The 15,871-nt window shown below is 36.5% G+C and overlaps 1 protein-coding gene across 1 annotated transcript in view; it reads left to right on the top strand.

The window, feature by feature from the left end:
• Positions 1–15,871, top strand: part of LOC108756780 (nascent polypeptide-associated complex subunit alpha, muscle-specific form-like) — a 69,261-nt gene that overhangs the window by 13,350 nt on the left and 40,040 nt on the right. Inside the window, exon 2 of the mRNA XM_018500821.1 lies at positions 4,603–4,919. Within this exon, the coding sequence (XP_018356323.1) occupies positions 4,683–4,919 (237 nt within the window). The 5' untranslated portion in view covers positions 4,603–4,682. The remainder of the gene's footprint in view (positions 1–4,602; positions 4,920–15,871) is intronic.

Here is a 15,871-nt window from a genome sequence, read left to right as displayed (position 1 = left end):
TATATATATATGTGTGTGTGTATTTAATTCAACATACAAAACTTTTACAGCTGTCATTTTTGTAGTCGCTACCACTCTCTTTCTCCGAGTAGCTCGAAAATTATTCACTATTGAGTTTTGTGTGGCATCTTTTTTTTGTTCACCACATAATTCACATTATATGTGAAAACTAACACATTTCATCGGGCTCTAATTTTCCATGTATTGTAATTAATGCAGGGGTTTTTTATGACGATGCATCTTTTTTTTAGATTTTCCGTGACTTTTACTATAATATGTAAATGATTATAAATTGATCAATTAACTTTCCTCCCTTTGTGTTCAAAAGATATAGAAACATTTAAACGGCAGAAATTAGTCGGTTTTCTATATAATTAATGCAGGGGTTTTTACATTGCGTTATCGAGTGATGACGGAGTGTGTCAAAAATTATGCGAGCGAAGCTGCGCGAGGAGGAATTATCATGACAATATTGTGTCATCGTGTTTCCGTCTCGGTATCCGTCACACACGCGACAGCTAGACGTGTGATGGTGTCAGCCGACATAGTGCATAGCTACGTATGCGAGGTGCAATGCACCGTGAATAGGATACCTTGAAACAAATGGCGTTATGCGGTGACAGTGATATAGCCGGCACAGTCGCTTCGCAACTCGCGACTTCACTTCACATTGACGCGTGCAGTTTGTTGTTTTTGCAAAACGAAAATCCAATCGTGAAAGGGAATCAACTTACATATTCTCGTCGTTCAATTAGCGCTAAATGCAACTGCTCGCTCGCTGACTTTCATTCGTCCAGCGTAACTTAACTGCGACGTGTGTAGCGCGAGGAATGTGTAGCTGGACGAATTCATTCGAGAAACGAATCGTCTCTAGAAAGCAGAAAGCCAATTCCGCCTTGCGTTGCGCGATGATAATTGTGCTCGTTAATGGGACTTTTTTTTTCTTGCCGAAGATCCGGAAACTGTGCGATGGAAATGCAAACTATTATTGGTATCGCATTCACTGGGTGGTTTCGTGGACGCATAATCGAAATTCATGGCTTGTCGATAAATTGATCTGAAAGTGGAAATATAGATAGTATAAGTAAATATATGATCATGACGAAACGCCACGATAGATACGTCTAAAAGCGAGAGTAGCTTATACGTCATGCTGATAGGATTTATTGACTTTTCGAGCTTGATTCTATCAATTTTTTAAACATCAACGTGAAGTGTCGAGGAGAAACGTTCGAAAGATTATTAGATAGATCACGGCGTACAGAAAACTGCATATTTTAAATCGAAATAAAAATGTAATAGTGTAGATAGAGCATTTATGTACTGGGTTGACTCTTTATTTGTCACCGTTTATATATAGAGTTACTTTTATCTTACTCTATTTTACATATGTAAGATATAGACGCATCTCATATATAATTTATTGCAAGGAATAAAAAAGAATATTTAAAGAATATATAATAGAATATTTATAATACAAAATAAATAAATTGCGCGTAAGTGAAAATTTTGTTTACGAATTCTTTGATTTTTTTTTTTAAATATCAAAATAGATATTCGTAATTGCACTAAAAATAAACCGTTCATTTAAAAATAATGTTATTTAAACCGAGTTATTTTTATGGAAAAATGTTTCTTTCCTTTTTAAATTCTAATCGTAATATTTAACATATGTAAAAAAGTTGTAAAAAAGTGTTTATTAGAATTTTTTATGTCATTAACATGAAAGTCAATTAAAATAATTTCAATTAAGTTTTCTATAATTACCAGTCGTAATATTTAACATACTATTATAAAAAAATGTTATAGAAATTTTTGTTAATAATATATGAAAATTATTTTAATTCGTTTTTATATTGACATAAAAGCTTCTATAATCATTTTTTATGACAATATGTTAAATATTTTAATTAAACATTAATTGAAATAATTAATTTTCGTATTAATGACAAAAATTTCTATAAATTATTTTTATAACAATATGTTAAATATCACGATAAGTAATTTAGAATTTAAAAAGGAGAAACATTTTTCCATAAAAGTGGCTCGGCTTAAAAAATAACGTTATTATTTTTAAATAAAATATTTATTTTTAGTATTTACAACTTCTGAAAGAGTATCTAATAGAGTCTTTTTTTACCATAAAAAATCCATTTCGATATTTCAAAAAAAAAAAAGAAAAAAAAATCAAAGGATTCATTCGAATGAATTTTAAATTCAAACGAAGTTTTCCCTTACGCTCAATTTATTCACTTTGTACATCCATACTCTATTTGCTTTGGACAATCCCAACGGTTATCATTTCCGTTTTTCCTCTCTTGAGCTTCCTTATCGATCGGCACACAAAGGATGACCTCGCGTAAGTTCGTCGCGACCACAGATGCGTTACGCATCACGGCTGTCAGCTGCTCGCGCGTACGCATACGGTGGCGATACGTGCGTGAGCACTCGGGCCACGTGGTCGTTTAAATGCGCGTTAACGCGCGCACAACAAACGAGCGGTCTAGGTAAGCCTGGCTTTTAGCGCGCTTCGTCGTGCCAGTTTTTCACAGCCGTTCCCTCGGTACAGCGCGCGCGTTTCCGCTTTCGTTACTAGCGGAGTCATCATCGCGATACCGTTATCCTCGCTTGTGCTCTCCGCGACCACTTCCAACAAGCTATTTCTCTCCTCTTCCGAGGATAATCAGAATCGTGACGACAACGTGTATTTCTTTTTCGCGTGTTCTTTTTCGCGAGTGTTCACAGGTAATAACAGCGAGGCCCAATTTTTCATTTTTTTATTTTGACTTGTATTTAAACTTAATCTTACTTAACCTGATAATGTAAAAATTGTGTCTTTCCAGCTATGACTAATCACTAATTGCTGGTTTTGTATGGTACATATGTACGGAAAGAATGATTTTGCGTCATATTAAATTTTTTTGTAGCATTGCTCTTATTATGTTTGAATTTCCTATATAATTATTTCAACCGTTCAACAAAATTATTTTTAGATCCGTAATTAAATTTTTAGATGTTTCCATGAAAAAGGAAACGTATCTAAAAATTTAGCTAGATACAGATCTAAAAATAATTTTGTTGGACCATCAAAATAATTAACATATACTGGAAATTCAAACATGAGTAAACTGTAAAAAAATGTGTGTTATTCTAACAACTAGCTTGAGCGTTCAGCATAATTATTTTGATAATTTAACAAAATTATTTTCAGCTTTATATTTTATAGTTTAATTTTTAGATAACAGCAAAACCGTACTTTTCGTGTAGTGATAACTTTAAAAACTTTTATTTACACTACAAAATCATCACCTCCAGTGAAAAATTATGTTTAAATTGAAGATTTAAATTGTTTCTTTTGTTAATCTTTTTAAGTGAAAGTGAAAGTACCTTTGAGAAAAATAAAAATTTACTTGATTCCAAAAAAATGACGTTTAAATCAAAGAAACTTTTCTTTAATCGTATAATTGTTTTTGATGTAACACATTTTTTCTGAATTGAAGTCACCTTTTTCTGGATGTACTTTATTGACCAACCATAGTTAGAAACATACTTTTTTACGTTATTATCAAGTTAATGTAACCACAAGTTAACCAAAAAATAAAACATGGGGAGTGCCACAAGTGATGCAGTAAAAGCTATCTATAATTCGTCGGGATTTTCCGAACTTGACATCTTTATGAGTTCAATGTTCTAAATTGGGAAAACGTCGCGAATAATAAGCTCCGAGATCAACGTTAGATATTTATATCCATCGCACAGTAATATAGTATGTACTCAGTTACATGTAACGTAACAATATGTGCATAAATATTGTTTACATAAATAATAGCTTATTGACAAAAATGCTTTCACGCGTTTACTGATTTTTCCGATGCTCCTTTTTTCGCGTTTTAGCCAAATACACATAACGGAAACGAATTCTTGAGTAAGACAATGCTTAGTTGTTTCCCGATGAAAGAGCTTTTCCGTTGCGCTGTTCTTTGTGTTCTGAACTGTCTTCCGTACCACTCATTATCGTCCAGCCGTTCTACATTGTCGTGTACGGTACGAACGAATTTTTAACGAGAGGTATTTTTTTCGACGAGAGAGGAAAAAACGGAACAGTGAGAAACACCTGCGCGAAAGTCGCAATCAATTATGAAGGGCGCGGCTGCGTATCGATAAACATATATCTCTCTTATCAGATTAATCTGACACAGGAGTGAATGTAAGTTACGTCGTTTTCGAATACGAAGCGCGACCGCGGTATATTTCGAGTTCGCTTGCCTTTAAAACCAGATCCTCGTTCAACACGGAGTAAATTCGCTGAGAGGATACGTCTCCGATGTATCTCTGCGGCTACGGTGAAAGTTACTCCCGCTCCTCGACGTATTCACGAGATGGATGAACTTATCCGCGGCGAAACCGCTGTGCAGATCGACGCGTGTAACTGCGTCAAATTGCAGAACCCGAACGAACACGGATTTGCCACTGCTCTCTCTCGGTTTCTTCTTTCGATCTTAATTTTATCGCAGTACGCTATAAACATTAGTCTTACTTTTCGTTTCAGGTTTTGGAAAATTGGCCAAAGTATTTCAATCGACGCATTTGCTCTGATTACAGGACGGTTTAGGTGGACACCACCTGGCACCCAGAAAGCAAGTGAGATAAAGACAGGTGGCACGAGAAGGTAAAAAGCAAACATGGGAGCGAGACAGAGCAAGAGGTCCGTGGATATAACGACGACGCCGAAGAAGGAGGGAATACCCGCTGAAGGAGGCGTCGTCGGCGATGCGGCCGCACCTGGCGACGGCAAGCTGGAGAGGATCGAGGAGGCCGACACGAAGCCTACCACCAACGGCATAGCGCCGCACACGGAGTCCGCCGAGGATAAAGAAAAGGACAAGGATGAGGCTACCGAAAAGGACAAGGAGCAGCAAGTAAGTGTCCTTGTCGATAATCATTTTTATCGTTGGTCGATTTGTCTTGTAAACCGAAATAATGAAGGGTTACTTGTATTTTTAATGGTAAATATGTGTTTATCTGTGGCCTATAAATTGAAATGACAAATTAATTTTTGTATTATATTCTGCAGTGAGAAAAATAAAAGTGAGAGCTTTGTTAAGAAATGTTTTGAAGCTCAAGTATTTTTCATTTACCGTAACTGAAATATGTGGGCCCTGGTGAAAATAATAATAATTCGGAGTAATTTTTAAGTAATAATTTGGAGCAATTTCATATGTCACGATCTTATTTTTTAGTTCTAAACTTGAAAAAATACAATTATTGACAAAAACTTCAGCCCCATATATTCTTTTAGCCGTGAAAAATGTATTCCTCTTGTGAGTTGAGCATTTTTTTTATTATTCGATTCAAAGATAATATTGATAACTAAAATGAATGGAGTTCGACATTAAAGTATTCATGATATATGGATGCATATTGCCTCAAATGCCATGTCAACCGTATTAGGATCAATTGTTTGCGCAGGTGACTACCTCGATTTCAGCCTGGGCGATATAATTGTATTTGCCTTCGAAGTTCTTACAACGATAATTTTTCATTACGGGGCATACATTAATACATTGACGCACGTTTTTGTTACTAACGAGTATTTTGCTCGAGAAAACCATACTATATTGACATTATGATTGAATGATACAATTTCCGCCTTGAATTATATATGAGTGTACCTATTACTAGGCACAAGTCGCGAGATTTCTTGATTACGCTTCACATTTCTTGATTTCGATCGTTTCACGTGTATAATTATTTTTTCCGAGTGCGAGGCAAATTGAATATCGACACGTTAAATGCCACATTCTCTCCGCTCGCTCTTCGCTTGATTATTGACATTCTCGAACCGCTTTGCGGTGAGTCACTCGCTCAATTATCGACCACTTCTCAATGATCTCGTTCGTACGGATTATACGTGAACGGCTTACAATGGGCGCGTGCTGAATCACGCATTTGCTCGTAAAAGTCGTAGGTATTCTCAAGCTTATCTCGCTGAGACGATTCATCTGACGGAGGTTGCACGCGCCAACGAATCATTAATCTTAATCAATTCGTCGAAAGTAATCAATGCGACGACGTATCATCTTCTTGCACCGCGTTAGCTATATTTATCGACGTGTTTATTATAAAAAAATATCGCACGTGTGAAGTAATTAAGAATAATAATTGATACATTCAATTATCAAATTATTTCAGTACAATGTAGTATATCGTAATATTGTATTTATTTATGAAATTAGAATAACGGTATTATTATACCACCAGTGACATTCTCTTTTAATTTCAGATGCAGACATATATATATATATATATCGTTAAAATAGTATGAAACACCGTTATTAGGTGCAAATTGCAACTCTAGAAAGTAGATTACATAGCAATTAGTGGATTACATTAGCAATTAGTGGATTAGTGCGTGTGCCTTTTTTATGGCTCTTTTAATTTCCTCGTTCCTGTCGTTACTCTCTTTGTCACGTTCCCCCAGGAATTATTTGGCACCGGACGAAAGAGCGTATAGGCTGGACTTCGTGCAGCGCGCGAATGCGTCAAGTGTCAAAGCTTTTACGACATCCGGGGTTGACTATTCTGGGCATGACCTAGGCGAAACGCTACCTCGCCTCGTGGAGGCCCGTGAACGACCTACCTTTGATAATGATCGATTTCCTGCTCGTATACGGAGTTATAACTCATGAACGCGAGAATCAGCGCACCGAGTTCCTCTTCGCAGGATCATCGCGTCGCTTCAATGACCACTCAAGCGCGCGTATCGGCTTGATGGCTCGATAATCATGGAGTTACATAAGATGCGTTTTAAACTAGCACAGTGTGTCTTTGATTAATTCGAAATTACGCGTTGACGGATTAGCGCTCGCAAAGTGCGTTAACATTACAGAGACCAGACCGCAACGACGGATGAATTTGCGTTCCTGCTCATGCAGAAACTGAAAGAAAAGATTGGCTGCTGCAACAAGTTAGATGGTAAAATATGGCGTAGCATTTTTAATTGACTGCTGCAATTAATTTAAAATGCTATGCCATATTCAGCCAATCTTTTCTTTCAGTGTGTTTGAAATTTCATTCATCCAGAGAAAGGTTTCTTCGATTTAAAAAAATGTTTCTTTGCTGTACGCTTAAAGAAAACAATTTCTTTGATTTGAACATAATTTCTTTAAATCGAATAAAGTTTTTTATTTGATTTAAAAAAATAATGTTTAAATCAAAGAAATGACGTTTTCGAAGAAATTTTTCTCTGGGCGTTCCTGTCTACTTATGTTGAACTAAATTTTCCAATTACACTTCATTTCATTATAATTACACGATATATACAATATTACATATATTACGATTCATTTGTCATTTTGGAACTTGAAATTAAAAAAAAATGTTTGCTCAAAAGTAGCTCTTATTGTTCTCATTATATTTTTATTTTAAGTTATTTATTAGATTCGTATTTTTTCATTTTATCCAAACTGAAGTGAACTTTTCCAGGTACTGGTTTACTTTTTCGAACTTTCCTAACCGAAGTAGCTCTACTAAAAAAATTCGTAGCGGTATTTTGCAGGATATCAATTCTGCGGTGCCAAGTTTTCACGTCTCTTTTTTCTCTCTCTCTCTCTCTCTTTCTCTCCCTTTTCTCAATTCGGATCTCATAAACGTACAGCGGTTTATATCTCGAAGTACGTTTCCCGCTTATATAGACGAAACTTGATAGTTTCCCGATTGAGCAAGACTGGCGGCAGCTGTCATGCACCAGATACGATGACACGCGAGAGAGAGCGTACGTTACTACCACCCTCTCCTTCTTTTCATTTCCCTTACCCATTTCCCGATAGGTTCTTGCTCCTCTTTCGATCTCTCGTTTTCTATCATTTCGCGTCGGTTTAAGGCGTCACTTATCTCGATTACTCGAGCGAGCACCTTTTCTTCGCCATAAAGACATTCCGACTCGCAAGCAGTGTAAAAATTTTGATTCAAAGATCTTATTCTACGAATAATTCACCGTTGGGAAATTTCTGTTAAATTTAACATATTTCAAGCGTTCCAGACGGTCCACTCAAATTTATATATTTAATTTAACATACATAAAATGAATATGTTAGAAGGTAACTGGTACACTCGTGATAAATATTATTTAAAAAATAAACACCAAAAAAATCATGCTGACAGTTTGTAAATAAATCATGAAAGCACTTTTTCCAGTAAAATTAACATTCACGTTATATTCAATTGTAATACACATTTTATTTATTTATCTTACAATTTACGTTTTAAAACACATTTTTATGTTGTCCGTTCACTCACTCATAAACTGTGTTATTTTAACGCTGAAAAACTGTTGAATATTAATTTAACGCAAACTATTTAAATAACTTAATAATTAAATTAACACTCGAACATGCTAAAAAATTCAACACAAAAGTTTAACTAGAACTCGCACGGACCGTTTCCAACACGAGCACAAAATGTTTTCTATTCGGCAATATTCTCTCCGCATGTTATTACTATTCATTTCCTTTTCCTCGTTTAAGTAATCGATATTAAATTTCTTCAGCAATAAGAGATTTTCTTACGTTGATATGTACGTTGTATGTATGTTTTCTAGTGCGTTTCGTAGAGATTGTGTGAAAAATCAGCTTGATACGCTACGCTGAGTCATGCTACCCCGTTATCGTTTTATCGAACACGAATCACACTTGTTTCTCGCGTATCGAGCCAATCATTTCCCCGCGAAACGACAGCGAGTATTTCGATTATCCGTTCGATAATCGAAATCTCATTACATTGCGCTGTATCGCTTCCCGATTCGAGCGTTTTTATCGCCGGTGCCTGTCATTTGAATAATGAATATCAAGAGAGCTACGTCTGATGAAGCAGCGAAGATTAGCGTCTCGACGTGACACATCGACCGTGAACCGGGTAGCTCGCGCCTCGCGATGTCCGTTGAATTTTTTGACAAAAAACGAGGAGATACCGTTTAACTCTGCCGTGTGCAAGTGCACACTCGCCGCTTCCCGTGACTAACTGTAATCGTGGCTCATGTACCAGCTTCATGTATACCTTTTCTTACCGAGGCATACCTAACAGTCCCAGACGAATAAATCTTCTCTATCTCACTGCCTCTTTCCCTCCCTCTCGTTACTATTTCGCGCGATTATTTCGATCGACGGTTCATGTTCGTTCGGCGCCAAAAACCGCGAGATTCTCATCCGTTCTACATCACGTCCCGTGGGGAGGCACCGAGAGAAATATTTGATACGACTTATCATTAATTTCATTGATATGCGACTTACAAAAGTTTTCTTATTTTTATCATTAACAAAATTTCATTTATTTGATCAAAATTCAATTATTTCGTTATTGCACCAAATGATTGGCGCAATAAAAAATTTTTTAATTACAAGGTAAGAAAGTTTTTCCAAGTCACGCATCAACAACATACATTGCACGCATTGCAATGAAAAAAATGTTATATATCAAAATTTCTCTCTCAGTGTATTCCGTTCCGTGAGTTTCCTTTTCGCACTGCAAGAAAGACTCCATTAATGGTTTGCATAAATGCGGTACAAAGAGAATGTCATATAAAAGTGATCCGTTGTAGATAAAGTATTCTGGAGAAGTTTCTCTTTTCCAATCCCTGTGTCTGATTTGCCGTGTCTCTTTCATCGCTGTCATTACTGCTTAACCTACATTCAGATTTAAATATATCAATCTCATTAACGTAACCGTTATCACCTCAGGTTTACCTCAGTTTACTGATTTATTCGCGCACACCAGCCGCTGTCGAACACATATCGGCTGTTAGAGGACACTGTTATGAGCGTGTTACAACAGATTACGAATCGCGTTCGAATTCGTCGTGCTTAAGCAGCGCGTTTGTGTGGCGTACAAGATTATGCTCGCGTCTCATGAATATTCACCGCTTTTCCCTGGTGTCTCTGTACGTCTGACGACGATTCGCAATCTTACCAAATCCCCAGGCAGGTGCACGTGTGATCTGCTTAAGAGTCAACCCGTTCGTTTTGCCGAACACCTGCCCTTAATACCCCGCTTCGGTACAACATCGACTTCAACACGCCTGATGTTCTTGGCCTTTTTCGAATGAAAATTCACGATCGTGTGTATATTCGCGAAGCAAAATGCATCGTGCGTGTACAGACGGAGCGTGTTTGAATCCGTAAGGGATTATAACGAACAAGGTGTGGATTGCAACCTCGGCCATGACTCACTTATTGTTATTGCGCTGATGAGACCATGTCGCGCGATAAAAATTCTATCGTGCGCGGAAAGATATTCATATATATAAGAATCTAATTATTTTTTAAATAAAATAATACGAAGTATAATTTAAATATATTAATTTTTTGTTATATAATACTAAGAAAATTTCTGGTAGAAAATGTGACTAATCAGAAAATTTTGATCACATCAATCAGAAGTTCTGGTTATCTTGATTAAAATTATAATAATCGAAAATGTCAAGCTCTATTTTGCAAAGCAAATTCAATTTTATCTATTATATCGACTTTATTATAAGAACATTTTATATCGTATTATATTATTTAACTGTTTGCGTTTGGCTGAGGAGGACTGAGTAAGTCGAAATGTTCTTTGCAAGGTATTTCGTATTCGTGAAAGTACACTTTTTAAGATTATAATAAACTAGTTTTGTATTTGTTATCTGAAAATAAATAATTGGCTCTAAAATTATAACAGATTAACCCAGAAAATTCTGATTTGTCTGGTTTTAAATAGAATTACAATTAGTGCAATTAGACTCTTTTTTATGTGTCGGAAATATAATGTTATTGAAGTACATCTGAGTATATTTAAGTAATGACTGCGTTTATCAAAGAAAACAGCTTAATGAGTGTTTACTGATTCTTTAATATGATTGGTTCTTTAATTTTTCGCTGGATCTAAGTGTGAAAACTATTCTCTCATAATAAAGAATCACTGAGCGCTCACTCAAATGTTTTATCTGCCGAGTAATTACTCAAGTATATTAAATGACATTCTATTTCCTGTTATTATATAATAAAAATTAATATTACGTAATTTTATACTGTTATTTCATTTTAAAATTGTCAAATTGTTTCCGTGGCTTATCCTATACTCATTATATCCCCTTCTTTTTTAAATATATATACGTACAATGATATTTGGTAAAAAATAATTTTGTACACGACAGAGTTATCATCTTTAGAAAAATAAGAAAAGAGAAATATCATTTCTGATCTTTTATTTGAAATAAATAATTTGATTGAAGCTGTTATTATTGATTTAAAAAATACGGGATATTAATATACAGAAATTTTATTATTAATGATTGATTTATTGCTCTACGGTTAACGAATTAAATTGTAGGGTGTGTATCTCGTGAGTTCACGAATCTTTCTGATTTCTATAATTAACTTGTCGATTATATACCGATATAAAGATATGTTATACACGATCAACGTATATGGCAAAAAGATATCGATCCGCCTATTGGTCTCCTCCTCGAACGATGAATCAGCCCTACGGTATGGAAATTAAGCGAAGTATTTCACGTATAATTAATGCCGCGCGAACATACGATATCTCGGCGCCGCGCGTTTCGTTGATGAATCATCGTGCGTGTAGCTTGCACGGTTCAAGACGAACACGCTTTATTAATTAATAACGACTCATTTGCTTCGCTGCTACTAATTGCGGCTTTGACCCGCCTGAATTCCTGCGAATTTTCTTCGTCCAGCGAACATCGCTATCTCCTTTAGCGGTCCGTAGCGAGACGCGGTTTCTTGTTTAAAACCCAGTAAATCCATAACCGAGTATTTTAATGGTTAAATTTAACTGCCTCGTTGCGTGTAATTTCTCGTTTTACGTGACCACGGTCGTTTTCACGGCGGGCGGTATCGCCTAGTCAAAGTAAAACGCCAATTCGCCAGTTCGTCGATCGCGACGATTGCTCAACACTTGGGAATTCGTTATACATAGAATCTGTGTACGCAGGACAGATGGTGCGTATTCATATACGCTTGCATGGAGCGTCGAGGAATTTATTGTGGAAATCTCTCGGCCTTCATTTCAAGCTCGCTGCGTCCCGGTGGTGGATTCCTTCGTATTCCAATATTGTGCGATCGCGGCTGCACAACGATCCGGCGTCTTTATCCTCCGCAAGGTTGCTCTCGCGCCGCGTATCTTTGAATATTAATTAATGGTAAACTCGTGTGGCCTCCGAATTCCAATATATCGGCCTCTCGGCGAGACGCTCATTATTATTATTTGCCTGCGTCTCCGATAATGCGAGTCGCGCGCGGAATCTTAATGTGTTATTCTGTTTTATTTTGTTACTTAACGCGCAATATTTATACTAGAGAAGCGCAGCTTTTGAAGAATAGTCGACTTCCTCTCTTGCGTTACGTACACTCCATTGTGATTTTAATTTTCGTCTGTTTATGTATAGAATCGTACAATGAAAAACATTTCGTGTTTGTTTCGAAAACTCAAGTTCTACCCAAGTTCTTATTAAGATTTTCAATTTTTTAACATATTCGAATGTTAATTTAACTAGCATGATGATGTCACTTGAATAATTTGTGTCAAATTAAACGTAAATTTTACTAAAAAATATATTTTCGCAGCTTGTTTACAAATTGTCAGTATTACGTTTTTGCGCTTATCAAATTAATACATAAATTAAGAGTGGTCCGTTTGGAATACGCGAAGTACGTTAAATTTAACACAAATTTTCCAACGGTGGCAAAACGCGGATTTATTTATTCCGTCTTTCGGTCGTTGTTCCTAAATTTTCGATCGATTATTTACTGCGTCTGCAAACTTGCGTAACCGCTTTTTGTCCTCGACGTGTTGCAGTTCATATATCGGTACTTAGTCCCCATATATTCGTGCGGTGCCATTGTACTTAGAGGACATTTACGTTGAAGAGAGAATAAACGCGCACACAGTGCCCCTCGTCTCTTTCGGACCTCGTTTTCCGCTCGTCCGTTCTTTTTTTTTTTTTTTTTTTTTCTCCTCTACCTTCGCTCATATCTCGCCTTTGCCGGATATCGTGGGACACTCCACACCGTCTCGTGTGTGCAGAAATAAGCCGATATTTACATAATATAATGCGCGTAAAATGCGTCTAAGGAGATCCGCCTCATCTCGCTGTCGTGGTGGAAGAGATGGCGATGGCGAGAAGAGAAAGAGAGAGGGACGGCGTTGTGCAGACGCGTTACTTGTAATCGAATGTGACGGTACGTCGCGCCTCGCACAAGTCCGTTGTAAATCAGGAAATCCGCCATCCTACGCCCACGTCAGATTTATATCGTTCTCAAACGACGTCGTGGAACGTCGCTTGATCGGCCGTTGCGTTGTTTTATCACATCGTACGTGCGTGTTCGCACTTTTACGTTATCTCGAATAAACGTGTGGAATTGTTCTCGCGTATTGCATTGATAATAAAGTAACTGGTTATTTGTACAATCGACCAGTCAACCTGCTACGACTTGCGAAACGCCATTCGCGGTTGTTTCATTCGACTCGGACAACATTTATCGTCGCGGCTACCGATTTTATCGATCACGAATTGGAAATGAAAGATAGAAATAGCTAAATAATGAAAGTCTTATCCGGCATAAAACAGTCGTTCGATTTTAGAATGAAATTTTACGATAAAAAAACTATTGCGAGAGGTATTAGATGATAAAACGCGCGATTGTGGAAAAAAAAAATAATTTTGTGTGTTATGAAATAGTTTAGTTTATGGAAACATGGATGGTAAGACGAATCGCCAATTCAGGGAGAGAAATGCAGATATTTGTCTTTCAGCCAATTTCTAAGAAGCGTTTTTATTCTGTCCGTCTGCCTTGCATCGTGAATCGTAATTACATTCTTTGTTCAATTAACAATCGCATTGTCGCGGTTTTCTTTGCTTTAATCTCTTCAGAATTTTTTTGCAAATTTGCTGGATAATTTCTACGCTGTTTTTAAAACTAAAACCACCGATTGTATCATTTTGATTTCGCCAATTATTTTAACTGTTTTTTTTTTTTAGATATACAGTACAGAATATTGAAAATATGTGAATATAATAGAAGTAATTCTAGTGACATAAATAATATCAAAATAACTCTTTATTAACTGAAAATAAAAAAAATTAAATTGGCATCTTCGAATTGGATTCTTGCGATATTATCGGCAAATATTTCTAAAAACATTTCTAAAAACTTTCGATAAAAAAGACTATCTATATTTAGCGATAAGTCGTTTACAATTTATTTGTCAATGGAAATATAATTATCCGACGAATCTTCTAATCGTTATTGGCTTATTTGTTTTGTAATTGGATTTGAAGTATGCAATTATTTCTACGGGAAGCTGAGGAATTCTGAGGCTTCAGGGCTTGACACTCGAAATCTAATCGACTCTAACGAACTTTCTTTGCGTAAAGACGAGCCGACAAGCTCTCTCGTCGTCTACAGTTTTCTTGGCTAGTTTGGTGGTTCTGGCTGCACACCGGAGAAATTGTCAAGGGTCTTTTAGGACCGGGACAAAGGTGGTGCTTCTCATGTCGTACAGCTCGTTGTGCATTGTGCACTTTCCGGGAAAACTAACCCCGGAAGTTTGATATTATTTATAAGTGATGGGCTTCGGGGTACGATGGGAAAGAGTTAAGCGACTTCATTCCGGAGTGGCGGCACTTCCGGACGCAAGATGAGAAACTTTTGACGACTGTATAAGTATCATCACGGAAACGTATACGCTCGTGGGCGAAAAGCCTGTCTGTGTAATCAGTTTTGCCTAACTATATATATGGGAAATGAGATAATGAGCTTTTCGACGTCGTGTAGCTCGCTACATTTTCGTGCAAATTGGTAAGATTTAAATTTCGAGGCAAATTAGCGAAGAATCGAGATAATTTGTGTTTCTGTGATATTAATTTTAAGTTCTTAATTTAAATTTACGAAAAATCAAGCTCAATTTTTAATCAGCTTTCTGACGATTATATATAATTATATTGTCGTCAAGGCACTCGGTAATGTAATTTACGTTTCGATGTTTTTCTAATGATAGCGTAGTAAAGCGAAGTAATAAAGTTGTTAATGAGATATGTGATTTTAGGATGACATGGAAAATGCCTGGAAATGTCTCTCTCTCTCTCTCTCTCTCTCTCTCTCTCTCTAACTCTCTTTAACGACTTTAAATATATCGCGTGTCGTGAAGAGCCGCGTTGAAAGCAGCTATCGGCTGATGCTCGAGCGCTATCATTTCGCAAAATGGTAGGACTCGGAAGTATTACCGCGAGAAGTCATACATTGTAGCTTTACAAGGTATCGATTTACGATATAAGATTTACGACGTGGGGTATATCTTACGTACGATATCGCTTATTTTTATGATTCTCTTTTCTCCGTTTATGTTCTCCGTGCCCTAAGGAAATTCTATACCAGGATAAAATACTATTTGTGATGATTCATATTACTGGGCTGATTTCTGAGAATTCAGATGATTTATATTTGCCCAATCGTGAAACATATTTATGCATCTATTACACGTCAAAAGTGTTTTTATCGCTCGAATCAAAAAACATCCATTATTTGCTAAGTATCAATGTGAACCGCGATCCGAATAGATATTCAATATCATCGCACGATATTATTGATCGTCAATGTTTATGGCTCTAAGGGCTATATTCTCGAGTGTTTAGATAGTTTATTTTGTTTAAAGAGAGTATCTCAATAGTATCGTACAGAATAATATACAATAACACCGAGAGAAAGGTTTCTTCGATTTAAAGAAATCTGTTTCTTCGAGTTGAAGAAATCCTTCTCTCGGTGAACATTGAGTGTTTACGGTTACGCTTTACATCTCGGAAGACGAAATTTGAAGA

Source organism: Trachymyrmex septentrionalis, unplaced genomic scaffold (genome assembly GCF_001594115.1).
Source record: "Trachymyrmex septentrionalis isolate Tsep2-gDNA-1 unplaced genomic scaffold, Tsep1.0 scaffold13, whole genome shotgun sequence".
In the NCBI taxonomy this organism is placed as follows: Eukaryota; Metazoa; Arthropoda; class Insecta; order Hymenoptera; family Formicidae; genus Trachymyrmex; species Trachymyrmex septentrionalis.
This window is presented reverse-complemented; position numbering and strand designations above follow the sequence as displayed.